The sequence below is a fragment of the Phoca vitulina genome, unplaced genomic scaffold (assembly GCF_004348235.1).
Source record: "Phoca vitulina isolate PV1807 unplaced genomic scaffold, GSC_HSeal_1.0 scaffold14, whole genome shotgun sequence".
Lineage (NCBI taxonomy): Eukaryota > Metazoa > Chordata > Mammalia > Carnivora > Phocidae > Phoca > Phoca vitulina.
The window spans coordinates 31,324,778-31,348,891 of record NW_022589717.1 but is presented as its reverse complement, the minus strand read 5'-3'; the positions used below and the strand labels follow the sequence as shown (position 1 = coordinate 31,348,891).

The following is a 24,114-nucleotide window of genomic DNA, read 5'->3' as shown; positions in this document are numbered from 1 at the left end:
GAAGTTCAAACAGTGGATAACTGATAATTAGGCCTACTTAGCACTCTAATCTGTTACCTGGTTCATCCCAGGGCTCCCCAACTGCTCTGGAAAGAGAGTAGGATGAAGAAATGAGGCACAACAGGAAGGGAAGGAAAGGTGAATAAGTAAGTCAGCTGTTATTCTTCTCAGGTATAACCAAATTTTAAAATACTCTAGCTGAGGTTGTAATGTAATCCCAGAGAAGAGCTCTTTCATAGAGAAATCCATACATCATGAGATTGACCCTCTTCCTGAAATCTTTAATTTGTTGGGGAAGTCATCCCAGGACTTTCATTTACATCCCTTGAGATTTCTTAGCTTGCTTCCATATAACACTAGTTTTAACTTATAGTACTGAGTTTCCAAAGAAATATATGTAAAATATATCTAGCCATGGGGCGCCTGGGTGGCTCAGCTGTTAAGGGTCTGCCTTGGGCTGGGGTCCTGATCCCAGGATCCTGGGATCAAGCCCCGCATCGGGCTCCCTGCTCGGCGGGAGGCTTGCTTCTCCCTCTCCCGCTCCCCCTGCTCGTGTTCCCTCTCTCGCTGTGTCTCTCTCTGTCAAATAAATAAATAAAAAATCTTAAAAAAAAAATATATATATATCTATCTAGCCATGTTAATGGTTAGTGTTACCAAACACTAGGCTCCAAGCAGAGACACATGCAGTTCCTCAGTTGTGTCAACAGGTGGTGCCATTTATACACAATCATGCATATTTTCCAGTTTATTATTTAATATAATAAGTTCTAATAACTTCTCAAAAATGTTAATATGAACAAATAATTGGCCTTTGTGTTTTATTGAATTTGTATGCTTCTGGCAATCATTACTTCTGGAGGAGAGGTTTTCTAATGTTTTATTTTGTCATTGTCACTGATTACTATTTTTGTTTAAAACAGTTTCATTTGTATAATAAGAAAGTAACTTCAACCAGAAAAAGACATTTTTACCCCCCAAATTTCATTTCAACTGTGTTTTGATTCAAAGCAGGATAAAGAGAGAGGTAGAAATAAAGGCAGGCGGCTCTCGTCCAGGTGCATCACTAGGCTGCTCAGGGGTGATTCTAAAGCCACAGATTTCTGTCGGGATTCTCTCTTTAATTCTGAGAAAACGATTTCCTAATTATATTTTTTGGTTTCACTCTAAGATGGCTTCTCATCAGTCCATAAATACCCATAGCTAGTTCTGCCAGCATTTTTGGTTTGCAGATTATGTGTTGTATGAGGCAAAACATAGCAACACAAACATTTAAATTGCCCCCATGTTTTACAACCTCAACTGCTGTATTTTATATAAAGGCCACAAAATGAATATGGTTACTGATGAAAATTGGGTATACACCAAGGACTCTGCATGCTGAACTTGAGAATGGAGCAGACTGAGAAACCAAAAGCATCCGCTGAGAAAGGTGGGTAAGGAGTCAACTCCTCAGAGCGGTTACCATGTTCATTCCTACAGGTTAGACATTAGCCAAGGGAAAGGGGGATTATTTTTTTCATTTGAGAAGTCTGATTTCCAATATTACATGGATATGAGTAATAGTGTTTGTTACATAGGAAAGAAGCAATTTGTATGAGGGAGTTGAATGAAAATAGTTGTAAAATATTACTATATGCTAGAATCTATTTTTTGGTTTTGTTTGTTTTTCTTTTTCGTGTGCTTTTGGGTTTTTTTTTTTTTTTTTTTTGGGTTTCTATTTATCATATGCCTACAAGTTTTACTTTTAAAAATACAGCAAAACATGTTTGATGTGCCTCAAAATGCCTCTATAAAGATCAGTGTTCAATGCAAGGGCCACTTGCCATAATTACGTAGTGTTTACTTCGTTCAGGAAAGTAAGACCTTTCCTTTGCTTTGCAGGCACGCTGGTGTGCCATTTATTAAACCAATTTTAACCTTCCTCATGGTAATATTTCACCTTGTTTCTTCACTATTCGTGTACAATAGTAATTATTTACAAAATTCTTTTAAAACCTTAGCAAATGATTAAGAATATTCCAGTAAAACCAGAGCAATTGTCAAGGAGCAGATCTATATTAAACAAGCTGATTTTCAACAAATAAGCCTGAAACATATTTTTCAGGGTAATGCTTGCAAACAGCAATACTTTGGTTGGCCAGTTACTGATTACTAGATTACTCTTCCCTTTTGAACAGCTTTGAGCTCTGTACTAGGAAGGGTGCCAGATGCCCAGAGACTGAGTTGTCCTTCTGTAAGAGTCATTTCTTAGTGTTTGTAATTAATGGCTACATAATACACAAAAGAACGTTGTTAAATTTATTTTGCTAGGGAATAAAAATAATAGCTTTTCTTATATTTCTGATTTTGCCCTGGGACTGTGCCCGTTACTTTATATATACATTACCTAATTCAATATGAAAAACAACAGTATGTGGGACTATTACAAAATTTTTGTCTAAACTCAAGCTAATCAGATGCATACAAAATTTCCTGCTTAGTGTATAGTCCGTAAAATAATTTTAATATAATTTGTACTTCTGTCCTAACACTGCAAATGAAATGGAGTCCCTTAGAAAATGCTTATAGGTACCTTTTATATATCGTGACATAAACTCAGCTAACTGACTGGGACCTATGAAGTATTAAATCATGATTTAATGATAAGCCACATTGAAACCTTTTAGAAATAAATTAATGCTGATCAGATGACAGAAATAATACTTCTTGAAGCAAAAAATATAAACATCAATTCACTTAATTATGAGCATTTGTGAGGCCATTAAGAACTCATTTCTTAAATAAGAATTGTAGACAATGTTTAAAACTCCCTGAATATTTTACCACTTGCCACGTCACTACTAAATTAGCAGAATAACAAAAATAGCCAAGACAAATTGAGTACTTACCATGGTTCAGATGATATGCCAAGCCATCCCCAGGTATTATCTTATTTAATATTCACAACAAACTCATGAGGCAAAGACTGTTCGCCCCTCAGATGGAAGAGGAACCAGGTATTTTTTTTTTTAAGATTTTATTTATTTATTTGAGAAAAAGAGAGAGAGAACACAAGGGGGGGAGGGTCAGAGGGAGAAGCAGACTCCCTGCTCCCATGAGGGGCTCATTCCTAGGATTCCAGGATCATGACCTGAGCCGAAGGCAGTCGCTTAACCAACTGAACCACCCAGGTGCCCAAAGAGGAACCAAATATTAGAAAGATGAAGGAACTTGACACAGTGTCAGAACAGTAGCACAGGTTATAAGACGCAAGGCCTAGACCAGGAACCTGATATTTCTGTTTCAAAGACCATCTCATCCTCTGAGCTGTTCGCAGCCTTCCTTCAGCGAAGAAATTCTCCATATCTTCTACAGAAAAATAAAAACAAATTAAAACAACAGAAAATTCGGAATATGTTATATACTGCCAGAAAAAAATTTAGGGCCACCTTTACCAGTCCTTATCAATCAATATAAATAAACATGAGGTGACTGATTACTGACACTATTGAAAGAATTAATTCACTTTCTCAAGAGGCTGAAGATACACTGCTTCACTGATAATGCAACTTTAGATATTCCAGACTAAATTAGCCAACTGAAGTAAAATAGTTGTGTTTCAAAGCCTAGGCAGCTACAGAAGTTCAGCCACATAATACATTACTGTGGATCAGATTGCTTTTTAGCCCCACTTACTACCCTCAGAAGAATCAGCCTGGTTTTGCTCATGACATCTAAGGGACTTTGTGATTCTTCAACAAGAAACTGTATTTTATTTATTTATTTATTTTTAAGATTTTATTTATTTATTTGAAAGAGAGCATGCAGTGGCAGGGGGAGGGGCAGAGAGAAAGGGAGAAGCAGGCTCCCTGCTGAGCAGGGAGCCCAATCAGATCCCAGGACCCTGGGATTTTGACCTGAACTGAAGGCAGCCACTTAACCGACTGAGCCACCCAGGCACCGCAAGAAATTGTATTTCAAAAATGAGAGCTAATTTTTTGAAAATTATGAGTTGCAAGCTGCCCATTCGATCAGACCCATGCCCTCAACACGTCTACATCTTGATACCTAAAGAAACCATGTAACCCAAGATGGATTTTTAATATTTATGTATTATACATACAAAGGGTAACCTGTTTGAACTTCTTTGAATCATGTTTCTCACAGATAGCTTTGAGGATTTCTGACTCATTACTTTTCTTTGTTTCATTATTTTGTTAAACGTAAGGACTCTTGGAAAAGATAAAGCTATGCCTTTCAAAGAAACCGCTGCCATCTCCCACTGATCGAAAGAAGTTTGACCATGACTTTGCCATCTCCACTTCCTTTCACGGGGTGCACAATATCGTTCGCAACCAGAGCAAAATTCGAAAGCTGATCTGGTTGGTGGTGGTCTTGGGCTCAGTCTTACTCGTCGTATGGCAGATCTACAGTCGCTTGGTCAACTACTTCACATGGCCCACCACGACGTCTATAGAGGTTCAGTATGTGGAAAAGATCGACTTCCCAGCTGTGACATTTTGTAATTTAAACAGGTAAAAATTCCTCTTTTAGTGTAATAAGTCTCTACAACTTTGTTAGTATAACCTTTCTTGTATCACTGAAATATAGAGTTTTATTATGTGATATTTAATGTATCTAAACCCATCAAGTTCTTAAATTATACTTAAAAACCCAAATTTAGGAGGGCAAAGAAGCTTATTTGATTTCTTCTTTCTTTTCTTCCTTCTTTCTTTTCACAATTATTTACTAGGCAGCACACCAAATCCTGTGGTTAGATCAACGTAAAAGTCTGGATCCTTGTGCTTAAAGAGTTTGTTAATTAGCAAAAAGGAAAGAAACATGAACAATCACAATGCAATATGTATGGTCATTGTGCAGTACCATAAAGTATGCTCAAGGGCTCTGAAAGCACAGGGGACAGGTGATGGGCTATGTTTGGGGTATCACAGAAGTCGAGTATCAAGGATGCCCTAGACATCTGCTAAACAGCAGTTTCTAGGTGGAGATGAGGAAGAACCTGAAGAGGGAACCACTGAGCAAAAGTAGTTTGGAGACTGGAAATGTTCTGATGCATTCACGATGAGACCTTTAATGTAACAGAGGGGGGCCAGCTTCATGGACGTCTGACCTGTGCAGTCACACAGGGCCCTGAGCTCGAAGAGCCTCACACTTGGTTTAATGTTCTGCTGCTCTTGAGTCCTTAACTACAACTCCCTCCAGAAAACAGCAATTCAACAATTACCCTAAGTCTCCTGTAGGAGGGTAGCTGTCCCCCAAGAGGCCTTCCAGAGAAAGCCCTGTATTTGCCTATGGATGAGCCTGAAAGATCACATGTAGGATTTATCTGGGAGGTGGTGGGGGGGTTGATTTCCTTAAGAACCACCACTGATCCACTACTTGTTCATGGACAAGCCACTTAATCTTCTGAGCTTCGTTTGCTTTTACATTAGATGAGATAAGAAATACACCATTTTGTCTCATTCCTGGGATCTTCCTTGGACAGGTGTTCCATATGTATTAGATATTATAGCATGTTTGTGTGACTACTAGATATATGTCAAGGTGTGTATCAAGAGTAAAAGCAAATCAACCCACCCCTCAAAGATTTTTAAAACTATTGTCTATGTTAAATGGTCTGTGTTCTAATACAAGCAAAGGTTGGTTGAAGATATCTGTTATTAAAATAAAATGTATATGCTCTTTTGAGAATGGCAGTATAAGGAATTTCACAGACCTTCTCTTCAGAGAAACAACCATAACTGGTAAAAAAATATATATATATATTTTTTTTAAAAAAAGCAATCATTGAGGGGTAAATCATCAAAATATAAAGAACTCCTACACCTCAATAGCAAACAAACAAAAACCCCCATAAAACGTAATGACCCAATTTAAAAATGTACTAAGGATTTGAATAGACATTTCTTAAAAGAAGACATATAAATGGCCAACAGGTATATATAAAAAAAAAAAACGCTCAACGTCTCTAAACATCAGAGAAATGCAAATAAACAACACAATTAGATATCACTTCACACCTGTCAGGATAGCTATTATATAAAAAAAACAAAAACACAAAAACACAAAACAACAACAACAAAACAAAAACAAAGACAGCAAGTGTTGGTGAGAATGTGAAGAAATTGTAATCTTTGTACACTGTTGGTGGGAATGCACAAGGGAGGATCCACTATGGAAAACAGTGCAGAGGCTTCTCAAAAAATTAAAAATAGATTTACCATATAATCCAACAATTTCACTTCAAGTATATATCCAAAAGAATTTAAAACAAGATCTCAAAGAGATACTAACACTCCCATATTGATTGCAACAGTATTCATAATACCTAAAATGTGGAAATAATCTGAATGCCCATTGATAGATAAATGGATAAACAAAACGTATTATGTGCATACACTGATATATTATTCAGCCTTATAAAAGAAGGAAGTTCTGCAATATGAGACAGTGTGAATAAATCTTGAGGACACTATGCTAAATGAAATCAGCCAGTCACAAAAAGGAATACTACATGACTCCACTTACGTGATGTATCTGAAATAATTAAATTCATAGAATCAAAGAGTAGAATGGTGGTTGCCAAGGACTGAGGGAAAGGGAATGGAAATGGGCAGTTAGTAATCAATAAGCATAAAGTTTCAGTTATACAAGACAAAGAAGTTTTAGAGACCTGCTGGGCGGCATTGTACCTATAATCAACAATACTGTATGGTACAGTTAGATTTGTTAAGAGAGTAGATCTCTCTGTTCAGTGTTCCTATCACATAAAATAAAGTTTTTTAAAAGAATTAGTAGTGGGGCGCCTGGGTGGCTCAGTCGTTAGGCGTCTGCCTTTGGCTCAGGTCATGATCCCAGGGTCCTGGGATCGAGCCCCGCATCCGGCTCCCTGCTCCGCAGGAAGCTTGCTTCTCCCTCTCCCACTCCCCCTGCTTGTGTTCCCTCTCTCACTGTGTCTCTCTCTTAAAATAAATAAATAAAATCTTTAAAAAATAAAAAAATAAAAATAAATAAAAGAATTAGTAGAAAAAAAGAAAAGATCATTGTATCTACTACAATATTTAGAATATAATAAAATGTACCTAAATATATTTTTTAAAAGGAACCATTAAAGTCTCTGGAAATTGTCCTCAGGGAATATAGTAAATGAAGAAACACTTATTTAAAAAAAAAATCCACTAAATCTCAGTAAGAACAGCGAAAGTCTATAGAACTTGTGCCACAAACCTCTCCCTTCTCTCTTGACATGACATGAAGCTACGGTCTAGGTGGGTCTGACCAAAAAGACAGGGCTCTGTCTCTTCCCCCTTTCCAGTCAAAGGCTATACTATGCGCCAGGAAATGCAGGCTGCCAGCACTACTCATTCAATTCAACTTCATATTGCAAAGGCTAAATTCCAGATGCGTACAGGTAAGAGACCGGGAGTTCCATTACTCGTGACTCCCACTTACAGGGTAGAAGCTCTACCCTGGGGGTGGTAGACCAGAACACTTAATTGCCTTCACCTCAGCCTGCTCAAGGGTGGAGGTTCCATACTGAGAGAGCCATGGTCAGAAGACTATAAACCACTGCCCTGTCCAGAATGCTGCTTATAAATATTTTACCCAGTGGGAGAGGCGGGCCATAAGAACAAAGAAGTCTGCCGTTCTCCCTAATGGAACTCTTCTTGTAACAGAGTGTGGTGAAATTCAACTTGGCTTGTAACAGAGTGTATGGTTCAAGCCTAAGGATGCCCTCAAAACAACATAGATTTTGGTGGTAAACAATTAAGAGGAGGTTAGTAGGTTTATGAGAACAAACTAAACTATAGACCAGTTAGTTTTTTGTAAGAATACAGAGAAGAGATATACAAGAAGAGTTCTCCTGGGGTTAGAAGAACTCTCAAAGACTGGCCTCAAAATCTACTCCTTTAAAGGGGCCCACACTTAATTAGATTAGACTGCAGGTCAATCTATGCCCTGGAGAGATTAAGATAATGAAAAGAGAAGCCACAAAATGAGAGAAATATTTGCCAAAGACATATCTGATAAAGGACTGTTATCCAGAACACACAGAGACCTATTAAAACTTAAAAATAAGAAAAACTTGATTAAAAAATGAGTCCAAGACATTAACAAATACCTCACCAAAGAAAATGTACAGGTGACAATTGAGCACTTAAAAAGATGCTCCACATCAAATGTCATCAGGGAAATGCAAATTAATATAACAATGAGATACCACTAGACACGTATCAGAATGGCCAAAATCTAAAAGAGACCTCACATCCCGGTGAGAATGTGGAGCAACAGGGACTCCCATTCATTGTTCTCATTATTGAATTTAAAACAAAGTATGTTACTGGAGATAAAGAGAGTCAGTTTATAATGATAAAAGGGGTGATCTCTCAGGAAGATACAATTCAACACATACAGTTGCATACTTCAGTACCCCACTTTCAGTAATCAGTAGAACAACAGAGCAGAAGCTCAACAAGGAAACGAAAGACTGAGCAGACTTGAACATCCATATAAACCAGAAACAAACTAGACCTAAAAGAATCTGTGGGCCATTCCATGCCATAGCCGCAGAATACACACTCTTCTCAAGTGCACGTGAAACATTTATGGCAAGGCCATAAAATAAACTTCGAAAAATTCAAAAGATTTGAAATCATTCTGAGTATGTCCATCAACAGCAATAGAGTGAAATCAGAAATCATTAATAGAAAGAAACTGAGGTGTGGATATTAAACACCCTAATAGCCAACAAGTCAAAGAAGAAATAAAATATTAGACAATACTCTGAGGTGAATGAAAAATGAGAATACAACATAGCAAAACTTATGGGACGCCAGGGTGCTTGGATGGCTCAGTCAGTTGAGGATCTGACTCTTGATTTTGGCTTGGGTCCTGATCTCGGAGTCAGGGGATAGAGTCCCATGGCGGGCTTCAAGCTCAGGGCAGAGTCTGCTTGTCCCTCTCCCTCTACTCCTCCCCTTCCCCCCGCTTGCATGCGCTTTCTCTCTCTCTCTCTCTCAAATAAATAAAGAAAATCTTTTAAAAAAATTATGGGATGCCACTGAAGCCATGCTGCCAGGGAAATTTATAGCTGCAAGCACCTGTTCTAGAAATAAAGATCTCAAAGAAAATATTTAATAATCTATGATATAAGTATTTTCATAATTTTTAGTATAAAAATGTAATTCATTTTGCATAGCTCAAATCACAAATCAACGATTTAGGCTCTTGTGTTGGTGTATCTTAAAAAAAACTGGTAGTGTATTCTAGCTCAGTTAGATACCGTAAATACCCAGACAAAAAAAAAATATTCAATATTTTAGAAACTATAGTTACAGAATAGGGAAATTCTTAATTATAAGGGAATTATTTTCTTAGATGACAAAGAACTTAGGTGACATCCGTACTGTAGGGGTAGGAGACATTTTCATCTCCCAGAGTTTAGTTTTATAGGTAGATACTTTGAATCTCAGTATATGAGCATCTTACTCAATATAGTTCAGCAAATTACTGGCTGATGAGGGAAAGGACTCAAGCCGTCTACTGTCTGGTTCTCAAAGCCAGTGGTCTTCAAACGTTTTAGTTCTTGGGCCATATAATGGAACTTTGAAAAACTATTTATTCTACATGCATATTTTAAATTGATATCTAAATTTTAAACCGTAATTTTAAATAAGTTTATTTCTTATTTTAGGAGATCAAAAATATTATAAATTTTATGAGATAGAGTAGGATAAGGATCGACGGTCATAAGAATAAATATTTTATGTGATTCCATGAAGTTTTAGCGATTTTATTGCATAAAGCACATTGATATAAATCACATAAATTGTTATCTACGGACTTTACTTGATTTTCTCAATAATCGAGAAGTCGCACAGAATAACCCAGCTACATTTAAAATAACAAATTGTACTACTCTGTACTACTATAGCTTTTCTCAATTCAGAAGATCCCAGCAAGTGCTCAAACCCCTTGTGCTTAACGCCAAGCTTCACCCTAATCAGAAATATGTGCATGACAAAGCAAGACAAAATTTAAGGAGCCTTGATTAATTCTTAGGGTCTTTTCTGAGGCAAGATACAATTTAATTGTGTATGGGTCTACTAGAAGCTCTGAGTTTGCCAAACACCAGTATGCATTAGTATATGCTAAGATTTATGATGAGTGACAAGTAAAAACTCTCATAAATGGGAAAAGTACCATTGTGAACACAGGCTCTTTTTAAACCTTAGGTGAAAGTTGAAGATCTGGAAATTTATTCCCTTAAAATTGACTGTGCATGCGTACCCTCAGGTCAATACATGTCCCAGTCTGAAGACCATTATTCTAAGCTGCATTGCCTCCAATTCACATAGAGAAAGTAAAGCGTACGATTGCGATTTCCTTTTTTTTTTTTTTTTTTAAGATCTTATTTATTTATTTGACAGAGAGAGACACAGGGAGAGAGGGAACACAAGCAGGGGGAGTGGGGGAAGGAGAAGCAGGTTTCCCACTGAGCAGGGAGCCCTGTGAGGGGCTGATCCCAGGGTCCTGGGATCATGACCTGAGCCGAAGGCAGACACTTAATGACTGAGCCACCCAGGCACCGCCCATTGGTATTTTCTTAAAGTCACTAGTTAGGGACTGGAAAAAAGGTCTGCTGTTGGCTCCTAATATCTGTACTCTTGCTAAACTACCTTATCAGCAGGAATCGATACCTGAGATGAGGAAATTTTGCCAAGGGATCTCAGATTATTAGGAAGGGTTTACTTTTTACCATGGGTCTCAGGGGCCTGTGCAAGGTATATGACGGCCTAGAGTAGATAATTTTTGTAACATTCCCCTCCTTTATATAACAAAATTATTTTCAGTTACAATTATGAAATTAAACATATAGCAAAATGGCCTCTATGTATTTGTTCTAAAAAAATTTAATTAAGTAAATATAATACGAAAATAGGAAAAATAATACATTGATAATTTTTAACATTAATGTGTTTTTGAAATAAAAAGAAAAGACCTTTATTTTGGATCTGTCAGTGTGATGAATAATTGTAGCATCGTAGCTTCCGTTTTTCAGCCTTTTGCAAATTTGTCAATTGTTTCATCAAAATTAACCTTCTTTGTATATTCATGCTGAATTGCCAACACAGCTGGGTTTGTAGGTATAGTTTCATTCACAGTTGACTGAAAAATACTTATAAATTTTAATCTTGAAAAGTTCTTTCCCACGAAGCAATGACTAAATAAAGAGGACTTAAACTCATCAGGATACATTTGGCAGAGGTTTATAAAAATCACACCTCACAATAAATTCCAGGAATTGCAATACTGCTTGTGGTTTTGTTCCTGTGGGATCTATTCTAGTGACCCTCAGATGTTCCTGTGTTAAACCTGTTCACTAAACTATCTTCAGCATAAAATTAATCACAGATTTCCATTATATCATATTTGGTAAAGAAACAAAACAACAACAACAACAACAACAACAACAACAAAACCTCTGAAATTTGTTTTCTTCTGCTAAACACAGAAATAAAATAAATAAAGAATAAAAACAGAAATAATGACTGGATATAGTGAATATGGATGTTATTTGAGCTATTACATTAGAATGAGTAACTCAAGTTCCATTTATTTTCCCAGTAGTCACTGTGCTTCTTGGTTTATTCCAAATCTACTGTTTAAATATGAGGTAAGGGATTTTAAATCAAAGATAAAATCATGACTCTTATACAAAGATAAAATGAGCACATGTCAAAGATTTTATTTCCATAGAGAACTGTAAGAGACTAAAATTGGCTCATAGAAGAATCCAAACAGCAGACGTTCTTCCCTATTTTTCCTCTCCATAAAATGATCTGCAAAATATACATTTCTTGTTAATACATGCTAGGCTTCAATATATTTTGGTGGGATCTGATGAAGGGCTGAGTCAGGCATCAACTTGGACATCAGATGGAACGTGTGCATTTGTGTCCCCAAATCTGGGGTGTGTAGTTAGAGACATTCCCACATGCATTCTGTAACTGGCTATCACTTACTAACTTGTTGCAACAAAGCAATGCATTTTTATTAGTGTCTTCTTTTGCCAACCTCTTACTAGTGTATGTTAAATAAAAGAGTAAGCCAAACTCTAACTAAGCAAGATTTCTGAAAGAATAGACGTGGGCAGGTTTAGAAATTTAAATTAAAGACGAAAAGACTCAGAGCAAGACACTTTGGTGTTAGGCTGAACAATATGTCTCAATTTTTTTACTTCCTTTGTTCCAAACATTGTTAACTTTATTCATTAAATCTAGTTCATCAGGCTAAATCGCCCTCATGGTCTCAACTATTTTGATGTAATAAAAAAATCATTTCAAAAGAATATTTTAAAATGCCCTCTCTTTTACCGTCTTCATTTATTTTATTTATACCTCCTACACGTGTGAGAATTCTTTCTTTTCTCTGCATAGTCGTTTTGAAAAGAATCCAGTGAACATTACTATCAGCCTGGGTAGAACCCCCAAAGTTGCAGGGCTTTGGAGCAGATCCCTGGTATGGTGTCATCATTCAGAGAGATAGAAAGCTGAAGGAAGTTCAAGGTCCATTCCTCAATTAGGTCTACCACTGTGATCCACCCCCACCCCAAATCACTTGCAAATGTAGACTGTTAACTCCCCAAAGATCACTAGAAACACATTTGACCAAGAAAAGCAAGGTTGTTGGATATACTCTCGTTAGGTAGAATACCACCATCAGTTAATAGTGTCTCTAAGGAAAGGGGAAGTCAAAAGAGGATATGTATAGGATTCTAGAACCTGGGCTGGTGGATATAAGGCAGGCCTTCAAGGTTCAAAGCTGGTTAAGTAAGAGATTCTATTTAGACTTGACCATGAAAACAGTTTCTCATCTCTAAAAGGATGTATGATGCTGGTTTGGGTGTGTTTTTTATTTTCCATGTTTTGTTTTATATATGCTCTACCTTGACTGAAAAAGGGTTTAATGTGGCTTGTAGGAGAAAGCAAAAGATAATAGAAAGTGAAGGTAAAATATAAAATCTGGGTCAGAAAAGAAGTCCAGGAGTGAGGTCACATACACACAAACCAAGCACCACATGGCTCTGTGTACTTAGCAAGAGTGGATATACTCTTCATTCTATGCGTTCTAGCAGTAAATTTGAATGGAGAGTGTTTGTTCAGTTTCAAGACTTACATAATATCCAAAATATGAAAATACCAATCAAATTTTGAAAAGAATATATGGTACACAAATAAACAACCATACATAAGGCAAGGCAGAAATTGCTCAGCAGAAGGGAATTAACAGCGTACTTATTGTAGTTAGGGCAAATAGGTTCCTTCTGCTTTAATTGCCAGGAAAATATTTGGACAGTAAAGGGGGCATTAATTTTTTTTTTTTAAAGATTTTATTTATTTATTTGACAGAGAGAGACACAGCGAGAGAGCGAGCACAAGCAGGGGGAGTGGGAGAGGGAGAAGCAGGCTCCCCGCTGAGCAGGGAGCCCGATGCGGGGCTTGATCCCAGGACCCTGGGATCATGACCTGAGCCCAAGGCAGACGCTTAACGACTGAGCCACCCAGGCGCCCCTAGGAGGCATTAATTTCATGAATAGTTGAGACTCTCACTATATTCCAGGCACACTTCTAAATGTTTTAGGAAAAATAACCTATTCATCAAAATAACATTTGAGGTAGGTTTTTAACATACCCTGATTTTACAAGTGAGGAAACGGGAGTCGCAGTGAAATGATGTCATACCATTAAGCGGCTCCAGTCCTGGTTGTTGGCCCATACTAACAAGCTGAGTCAGGAGATGTACCACAAAGTACGTCTGAGACTGAAGTTCCCACTCTACCATTGTAACCAGACACATACAAGGAAGATGTTGGAAAATAGTTCCAACATAACCACACGGGCACAGTACAAAGCCACAATGACAGAGCTGGGATTTGAACCCGGGAAATCTGGCCCCTGAGTCTATATTCTTAGTAACTTCGCATTCCCACCTCTCTCTTCATGTTGGGTCTTGAAGATCCATTAGGATGTATCCAGATCAAGGTCTGGAAAGTATTCTAGGTAAATGAAACGACACGTTCAAATACAAGGCAAATTGCAGGATGTGGCAAAGACCTCTTAGGAATTCAGTTTTGCTTGAATGTATTATGAATGAAGGAAAATGTAGCACATAAGCTGGAGAAGCTAATAGGGTCAAGATGTTTGATGTCTGTCCTCTAGATCATAAGTGTTTGCTATTCTAAATATTGCCTTTATTCCTACTAATAGGTTCCAAACAGAAGCTGCAGCCAAATTTAGCGTTATTTTTTTCTTATGGAATATCGTATACAAAGTCCTCCATTTTCAGGAAATCAGGTCCAATTACACTGGCTTTAAAGAAGCTATTGATTTTCTTGCAAGTCATCAAAACTTCAGCATTACAGAGTTTGTAAAAGAAAATGGTTTTTATCTCAACAATAGCACTCTGTTGGAATGTGACTTTTTTGGAAAGCCCTGTGGTCCACAGGTAACAATTTGATATTTCTTCAAATATCATCAACATAATAAACGACTGCAGTGTACTGTTTCACACTCAGATCAAGTTTACTTTCATGGGGAATCAATCTAAATTTGCTCAAAGAGTATATTTCATTAGCTCAGCCTTATGACATCAGGGGGTGTGGAATACACATGAGACATATTTCTTTTTCCAGGTGGTTAGATAAGAGAAGATAGAGAACAGAAATCTTTGATTACTTTTATTGCAGGATAATCTCCAAAAAAAAAAAATTAACCCAAGGGAATATTTTAATATTTCCCATTCTTCAATAACATATTCCAAGATAGCATTTTTATTATCATTAAGGAGCCAACATTCAAAAAAAATTTTTTTTTCTCTTGGAGGCTGTAGAAAATGAGCAGCCACCAGCATTTGACTGTGAAAATTATATATATTTCTCTAATCGCTCATAACATCCTGTTTTTATCCTTTATATAATTAATTTACATTTCAGATAAAATGTTGGATATCCCTGGAAACTATTAGCAAAGGTATATGTAGGCACTTTGACACCCTAGTTCTAGTATCAGTAATTCTGCAGCAAGTGTTGTTAGGTGATTCTGAGTAAACGTCACAAATTCGTGATTCTGGGACACAATTCCTTATCCTTCTGGTAGCCTTCCTTAGCGCACAGAAAACAGACAAAAAAAGGCCTGACAGACATCTGACTGAGATGAAGCCCAGTTCTAAACTCTTAATTTAGAGAAGTTCTTCTGTGTTGCTTGTTATTTACTAACCAACATGTTTAAACTTGTCACCAAGAAATTTTGTATTAGACAGGAATTTTTCAGTTGCAACTCACAGAAACCCACCTCTGGAATCTAAAGAGTAGAAAGAATGCATTGGTTTAATTAACAGGGAACTCTTAAGAGTAGGACTGGCTTCAGAAAAGGCTCAACCAAAACACTTTGACAACATCATTAACATTCTCTCTCTCTTTCTTTCTCATGACTCATGTTGGTTTTTTCCTGTGTGAATTTTCCTCACGGAGCCATGAGGATTGCTGACAACCTTCGCCTCTCATTATCATAGGTTAACCCTCCAGTATCCTCTTAATAATTCCATGCAAGACTGATCAGCTTTACTTAGGACACATGTCAATTCTTAAACCAATCACTGAAGTGAGGGAGTGGGGTATTCAGATTGGTCCAGTTTTTATCATATGGGTGCCTCTGTGGTATTGGCATTTGGAGGAAGAGGATCCCCCAAGAAGCAGAGCAATGTGATTGGCTGCCCCAACATGGTGGGGGAGGGGGAAGTTCCTCAAAGAGAGGATGTGAGAGCCTTCTCCATAGGTAAGAATACATGTTTCCATGAATCCTTACTAAATATCCAACAAATAACTTTTTAAAACATGCTTATTGGGCACCTGGGTGGCTCAGTCGTTAAGCGTCTGCCTTCGGCTCAGGTCATGATCCCAGGGTCCTGGGATCGAGTCCCACATCGGGCTCCCTGCTCAGCAAGAAGCCTGCTTCTCCCTCTCCCGTTCCCCCTGCTTGTGTTCCTGCTCTCGCTATCTCTCTCTCTGTCAAATAAATAAATAAAATCTTTAAAAAAATAAATAAATAAATAAAAAATAAAACATGCTTATTTACATAAAAAATCTCAATGAGATAATCACATACAGATTGACAAGTGCATATTAAAAAAAATAAAAACTATTAATGGACACAAACCAGAATCACCGTATTACCTATTCTTTCTGATATTTCTGCTTTCTCATTTAGACATCTGATTTTTTTTTAAAGTTAGAGCAACTTAAACTTCAAAAGTGGCCAAAATACCTAACTAATTACATTTCATTTGGATTATTTTCATATTGAGGACTTTGCACATGTCTTCACTGAATATGGAAATTGTTTTACTTTTAATCATGGCGAAAATATTCAAGCAAAGGAAAAAGTCAGTGTCTCTGGAAGAGGCTTAAGCTTGCTCTTCAATGTCAATCAGGTACTGAATTTTCTTAAACCTCACCAGGGGTCAAGACAAACAAGAATGTGTAGGGGTTTCAAAAGATTTGATCAAAATATTTTGCCCTGTACTACTGACTGTCATTTTTGTGACTCCAGAAATGTTCATGCCACAAAATAAGGAAGACAGAAGTTTCTAAATCACAATGTATATAGTTAATTTAAAATGACTTCATGTATTTTATGAATATTTTTAGAAAGACTTTTATGTAAAAAAGGCAATATGTTTTAGAAAGAAGTCATTTATGCACATTTGACAAACCATGGAATCTATAGTCTGAAGGATGACTAAAAAAATACTTGTTATATAAAGAATGTTGTATAAATTGACTTTGCCTAAGCCTAGCTTCTACAAACTTGTAATTGGTCCAAGAAGTTTAAGTGTTTAGGCCTGAGAGGCAGATGTCCAGACACCTAAGCAATGCAGTAGTTGTCAGCTTCAAGGGTACTTGGTAGAGCTCCCCCCACCAGGGTTAATTCCTATGTTCTATCTTACACAGCTGTTCCTAGTATTACACATGTAGAGATATTCTGCTTCGTTACTGTGTTTTTGTAAATGAAGATTCTGAAATGTTGATAAATTAAGCATCCAAAATCATATGATTAATGTGAAGTTGAGAAATAAACTTAGTTTCCCCAAATCCCATTGAACTATCCTATCTCCCAATCCAAGTGAATGGGGCCATTGGCTACTTTCAAAGAATTTTTCTTTAAGGTATGTTTCATAACTTCCTCTTGCACCCCATTCAAGACACTTTTTGTTCCAACAAAGTACTGCACAGTACAATGCATGTATATATATTTGATTTTATATATAAATGTATATATACATATTTATTGTACATATATTTGATTTATATTTCTAGGTCATTTAAATACTAGCCACATAGTCTGTTCAAATATTATATTATGAATTTTACAAACTAGAATTTCCCAAATATTTTTAGAATTCAATTAAAAGGGCGCCTGGGTGGCTCAGTTGGTTAAGCGACTGCCTTCGGCTCAGGTCATGATCCTGGAGTCCCTGGATCGAGTCCCGCATCAGGCTCCCTGCTCGGCAGGGAGTCTGCTTCTCCCTCTGACCCTCCCCCCTCTCATGTGCTTGCTCTCTCTCATTCTCTCTCTCTCAAATAAATAAATAAAAAATCTTTAAAAAAAAAAATGCAATTAAAATCTGCAAATGCAAAGTAATATTCCATAAGTAAATGGCTCCTAAGTACTTGTCCAGACTAGCTAGTTGAGTGTTTCTTAGAGAGTCATAACAGACCCAGGAGAAATAGGGTCCTGAGTTACAAATAGAATATTAAGCGTGTTTATTAAATGCAATTACGTATGCAGTTGACCCATTCACAGGAAAAATCATCATATTCCCAAGCCCTATCTTTCTCCCTATAATCTAAAATTACAACTACAGACAGTCCCTGACTTAACAATGTCTCCACTTACAATTTTTCAACTTTACAATGGTGCAAAAGTGATACATATGCAGTCAAAGTCATACTTCAAATTTTGAATTTGGATCTTTTCTCGGGCTAGCGACATGCGGTACGACTCTCTCTCGTGATTTTGGGCAGAGGCTGCTCCCGGGTAGCCACGCAATCACCAGCATAAATAACGGATACACTTGCAACCATACTGTACCCATACAACCATTCTGGTTCTCACTTTCGGTTCCATATGCAATAAATTACATGAAATATTCAACATTCTGTTAGAAAATAGGCTTTGTGTTAGATGATTTTGCCCTACTGTGGGCCAAAGTGAGTGCTCTAAGCATGTTTAAGATAGGTTAGGCTAAGCTATAATGTTCTGTAAGTTAAGTGTATTAAATTCATTTTTGATTTATGATATTTTCACCTTACAGTGGGTTTATCAGGATGTAACCTCATTGTAAGTCAAGGAAAATCTTTAATAACAAAATCACCAGAAGTTTAGTGTTCATTTTTTTTCATCTGGCATAGGATTTATAGAAGAGCATGGGTATTAAAAACATAGTGTAAATCTTCGATCTTAGGGGGAATGAATTTCAATTTTATTTATTTATTTATTTATTTATTTATTTATTTATTTATTTAAGATTTTATTTATTTACTTGAGAGAGAGTGAGCATGAGTAGGGGGAGGGATAGAGGGATAGAGGGAGAGGAGAAGCAGACTCCCTGTTGAGCAGGGACCCCAATGTGGGGCTCCATCCCAGGACCCTAAGATCATGACCTGAGCCGAAGGCAGATGCTTAACCAACTGAGCCACCTAGGCACCCCTGAATTTCAATTTTAAATAAGGCCAGAGATTTTAATTGCAAGGAGAAGAAAGGAGCCAAATGATTTTCTAAAACAAGCGAAGCAAAGAGAATAGCCAAGAAAGAAGCAACTAAAAGGCCACAAGGTGAAGAGAGGGCCCTTAGGAAATCAGACGATTAGCAGTCATGATATGTACTATGGTATTCATCTAAGGCGAAAGTAATCTATAGAAACTGTTGACACCTTGACAGGTGATTCAACCATAAAAAGTACATCTTAGGGGTTTACTTTTCAGTCTGTATATAAGAAGAAATTCGATAGTGATAGGAAATATTTGATTTTAAGTAAGTCAAATGTTCTCACAAGATAATAAAACGAAATCTTGAACGTGTATAGAATTGATATCAATTTGTAATTGAGGAAAATTTTTGGTTGGTTGTTTCAGGAGGAATTCACTGATGATCCAGCCCTCGGTTTCGTTGATGCCGGAATCGTCTTTGTTATCCATTCACCGAAGAAAGTGCCACAGATTGATGGTTTAGGCTTGTCGTCACCTGTGGGAATGCACGCCCGGGTATCAATCCGCCAAGTCAAGGTAAATAACATGTACAAGGTGTAGAATCTGAGCCAATCAGGTAGGGTAGTAAGTGGATATACACATAATAATACATCCACTAGAAACCTCTTTCTGCCATGCCTTTAGAAGACCTCTGGAAATTCCATAGTTAGTTTCATTTCAGATTCTTTCCCATTACTAGGAGGTACATATGTAGTAAAATCAGTGAATTCACATATACAATATAAGTGGCAGCTGGGAAGCCTAGCAAATTCAGGGTAACTTTAAATTTCATTAGAAATGGAAAGGATCAGTAAACATGAAGAGACCCTCGCGTTGCTGAACTGTGTGTTTTCTCAATGGGATGTTCTGGGAAGAAGAAAAATAAGTGGGAAGAGCAAGAGTCTTGGAGTAAGGCATGTCTGGCAGATTTCCATTTGCCACTCACTTGCTCTGCAGTTTCCTTGATTACCTTCCTGAAATTCCAACTCCTCTCTCGGATAAAGATAATATCTCTTTTTCATAGTTATTATAGTAACTACGAAGTTTAAGTAAAATAACATAAAGAAAGCACTTACAAGGGCACCTAAGTGGCTCAGTCAGTTAAGTGTCTGACTCTTGATTTTGGCTCAGGTCATGATCTCAGGGTCATGAGATCAAGCCCTATGTTGGGCTCTGTGCTCAGTGGGGAGTCTGCTTGAGGTTCTCTCTCCCCCTCTCCCTGCACCCCTTCCCTGTGCTCTCTTTCTCTCAAATGGATAAATAAAATCTTAATTTTTTTTAAAAAAAGCACTTACCATATTTTTTTTTTAAGATTTTATTTATTTATTTCAGAGAGAGAGAATGAGAGACAGAGAGCATGAGAGGGAGGAGGGTCAGAGGGAGAAGCAGACTCCCTGCCGAGCAGGGAGCCCGATGCGGGACTCGATCCCGGAACTCCAGGATCATGGCCTGAGCCGAAGGCAGTCGCTTAACCAGCTGAGCCACCCAGGCACCCAAGCACTTACCATATTGCCTGGCACATAATAAGTACTCAATAAAGGATTTTTTGTGTGTAATTTGGTTGCTGTTTTGGGAGTGGACTTATGAATATGTTAATATGTTATTTCCATAAATGATACTACTTTTTCTTACATGAGTTAATTTTTAGAGCAGTCAGTCTGTCTGATTTTATTGATTCACTTTAGGTACAGAGCTTTTGGGATATGTGTTAAAGGGCCACTGTTATATTTACCTTCAGGGATTTTCAGGCTAATAGAGTAAGCATCATAGGCAAAGGTAGTCAATTAAAAAAAAATCAAAGAGCTCTGAGAGAAAAGTAAAAAATATATATATATTAGCTTCTCTTGTTGGAATGGAAATGTATGGATTGACTCAGATATACCTCTTGAGCCAGGTGTTTATTTTCTCTTAAGACAGTTCATCAAGAATACCCTTGGGGAGAATGCAACCCTAACATCAAGCTAAAGAATTTTAGTACCTACAGCACTTCTGGTTGCTTGAAGGAATGTAAAGCTCAGCACATACAAGAACAATGTGGATGTTTACCTTTTCTGCTTCCTGGTAAATAAAGAATGATAAATTTCCTCTTATGTAATTATTTTTATTTAACTTGAATCATGGGAAATAACATATCATAAAATTGTTCTCCATTCTTATGAAATCCATGCCAGAAAGTCATCTACTTGACAAATAATGACCTTACCCGACAGATTTTAAATCATGGAATTAGATCAGAGATTTCGGGAAAAGAAAAGAAAATTGAGCCAGTCTCCAATTCTTATTTTCAGGATGGAAAATTGGGTGCTCTTAAATGTCTAAAACCGATCATCACCATTTTCTCAATTCGAAAGAGAAATTAGATCATCTATATAAATCTTAATCAACCCTGAATATATCATTTTTGGGAAATTCTTTTCTTTGTGGTCAGAAAAACAGCTCCAGGCCCCCTCTGCGTACAATTTGGAACATTTCCGGAGCCAGGGATATTCGCAGCAAACACTGAAAGAGGCAGTAGAGAAGGGTGGGTGGATCAGAGCTGGACTCTGAACCAGGCTGGTCATCTCAGCTACACAATTTCTCCTCTCCATGACCTTAGACTAAACCTTTCTGTACTTCCTATAACATGGGGAGAACACTAACAGTGTCTTACCTTAGAGGATTGTCGTACAGATGAAAGAAGCATGTAAGTGGTTTGAAACATGTCTGATACAGAATATATTCTATGTAAGTCTTGGTTATTTTTATTCAGATTTGCCTCATCCCGCTTGGCCAGCAAATTCATAAAGAAACGGAGAGTGTATTAAAGGCAATACCAGTTTGGCTCTTTAAATTGGCTGCTATGGCCCATCTCACACACACAGGTGTGCACACACACATGCACGCACTACCTCTCATACACAGGTAGACTAATGCCACTTCTGGTCTCTCTTTTTTTTTAAGATTTTGTTCATTTATTTGAGAGAGCGAGAATACAAGAAGGGGGAGGGTCAGAAAGAGAAGCAGACTCCCCGTGGAGCAGGGAGCCCGATGCAGGACTCGATCCCAGAGTCCTGGGATCACGACCTGAGCCCAAGGCAGACGCTTAATGACTGAGCCACCCAGGCGCCCCACCACCTCTGCTCTTATTAACAATGGTTTCTAGTTGACAAAGTGCTTCTTAGGAACTTGGAGAATCGTCACTTCCTTTTTTCTAGAATTCTGATTATTGGTCTCTGGCCAATAATCCCAAACTGTCATTCTATAAAACTGCTCATGCTGGATCTGATTTGTCATGCCTAATTATCTTTCCAAAGTTTCTGGGGGAAAAAAATCTGAATTGGTAGATGGATTATAATGTTTATAATTTAATAATGTATTATTTCTTGCAAATTGAACTGGATAACAAATATGGACCAGAAACAAGATGAACTATAAAATACAAATCATGGCATTTTTATAAACTTTAGCATATACCAAGTGCTTTCAGAATGATATCTTATTTGGTTTGATCCTCACATATCCCTCTAAGTCTACTTATGGATGAGGAAATTGAGATCTATAGTCATTAAATGAAATAGCAAAAGTACCTCTATGAACAATTTGCAGAGGCAATCCTGAAAATCAGCTTTTCAGATATGAATTGTTTCCAAAATGTCATTGTTCTTTGTAATGGGACAAATACCATTGGAAGAAGCAAGGCATACTTTGGAAAAGAGAGGGTTTTTTTATTAATTTAATGCTGGAAGTAGTTTTTTTTTTTGCTTCTTTCATTTCCCTTACAAAGAACACTTCCTCATAGTTAGCCAAATTTATCTACAACTTGTAAATAGACTATCTCTTTTGGTTATTTACAAGAGCATTAAATAAACACTGAGCCTAACCCTAGGGACTGCAAAGGTTATAGCAATAGACAAGTATTTGTGTTAAGGTGCAATGACTAAAGCTTTAGAATCAGCCTGGAATTAAACTCAGCTCTACTACATATTGATTTTACAATTTCTCTCAAGGTCCACAGCCAGTGATTACTAATATTGGTACTTATCTGCCCCGTCTGACCACTAGAAAGGCAGCCCACCAGGTGTGCGAGTTATTTAAATCAATGGATGTAAGTGTTGAATCACTAAATTGTGCACCTGACACTAATATTACACTGTATGGTAACTAACTGGAATTTAAATAAAAATTAAAAAAAAAAGAAAGTACACGGTACGTTGTGCGTCCTTCAACTAATACCATAAAAAATAAAAATCAATCAATCAATAGATATAGGGAGCAGGACAGAAGGTGAACCAAGCCCTATTCCCTTGCAGGGGCTTGGACAAGCCACTTTCTGAACCTTAGTTTCTTTATTTGTAAAATGATGACTCCCACATCACAGGTTTAGTGTAGGAACAAATGAGATGGTAAATGTGAGAACAATTTTAAATTTCAAAGCTACATTTTTAAATTAGTATCTCCACTTAAAGGATTTTAGCATGATATAGACAGAGGAAAAGAAACATGGAAATAAACAAAAACATTACTATTTTTCCTCCCAATGTATATTTTCTTTAGATATTAACATGTTTGTATAGTTTTTGTTTTGTTTTGTTTTGTTTTGCAAAAGAATGGATGGATGGATGGATGGATGGATGGATGGATGAAAGGTATTTTTGTCATTATATCACTTATTTCACAAAATGTAAAGTTTCTATGTTTACACTTATTATTTTTAAGGAAATGGGATAGAATGTGACCTACAAAAGTTTTACAACTGTGTTTCTCCTACACTTGGTAAGTGGTTTAATTTACTTCTTTAGTCTCAGGATTTATATGAAAGTTGCTCAGAGTTATACAAGACATTATTTTTATTTTTTTAAAGATTTTATTTATTTATTTGACACAGAGAGAGCAGGAGAGCACAGGCAGGGGAGTGGGAGAGGGAGAAGGAGAAGCAGGTCCCCCGCTGAGCAGGGAGCCCGATGGGGAGCTAGATCCCAGGACCCCGGGGTCATGACCTGAGCTGAAGGCAGACACACAACCGACTGAGCCACCCAGGCGCCCCTATACAGCACATTAAATCATATTATGGCCAGTCCAGAAATGAAACAGAATAGAAACTGTAAAGAGGGAGTTTTCCAGTGTTCTTAAAATTAAGCACGGTAGCTTTTATAAACATAGACAGTAAAACAAAACAAAGCAAAACAAAACCCTCTGATTTCAAGATAAATCTGAATTAAAAGAATTTCAGTCACAAAGTAACAGCAAGAGAGTTTTGATTTTTATTTCTAGGTTTTATGTTTTTTAAAATTTGATACTTTTGTATAATCAAAATAGCGTTGTTG

The 24,114-nt window shown here is 37.1% G+C and overlaps 2 protein-coding genes across 2 annotated transcripts in view; one reads left to right on the top strand and one right to left on the bottom strand.

The window, feature by feature from the left end:
- Positions 1–1,392: 1,392 nt before the first annotated feature.
- Positions 1,393–24,114, top strand: part of ASIC5 (acid sensing ion channel subunit family member 5) — a 31,823-nt gene continuing 9,101 nt past the window's right edge. The window contains exons 1-7 of the mRNA XM_032413059.1: positions 1,393–1,432; positions 4,211–4,517; positions 14,274–14,511; positions 16,369–16,494; positions 19,199–19,348; positions 20,725–20,872; positions 23,507–23,563. Coding sequence (XP_032268950.1) covers positions 1,393–1,432; positions 4,211–4,517; positions 14,274–14,511; positions 16,369–16,494; positions 19,199–19,348; positions 20,725–20,872; positions 23,507–23,563 — 1,066 coding nt within the window. The remainder of the gene's footprint in view (positions 1,433–4,210; positions 4,518–14,273; positions 14,512–16,368; positions 16,495–19,198; positions 19,349–20,724; positions 20,873–23,506; positions 23,564–24,114) is intronic.
- Positions 3,280–24,114, bottom strand: part of GUCY1B1 (guanylate cyclase 1 soluble subunit beta 1) — a 106,111-nt gene continuing 85,276 nt past the window's right edge. The window contains exon 14 of the mRNA XM_032413055.1: positions 3,280–3,351. Coding sequence (XP_032268946.1) covers positions 3,298–3,351 — 54 coding nt within the window. The 3' untranslated portion in view covers positions 3,280–3,297. The remainder of the gene's footprint in view (positions 3,352–24,114) is intronic.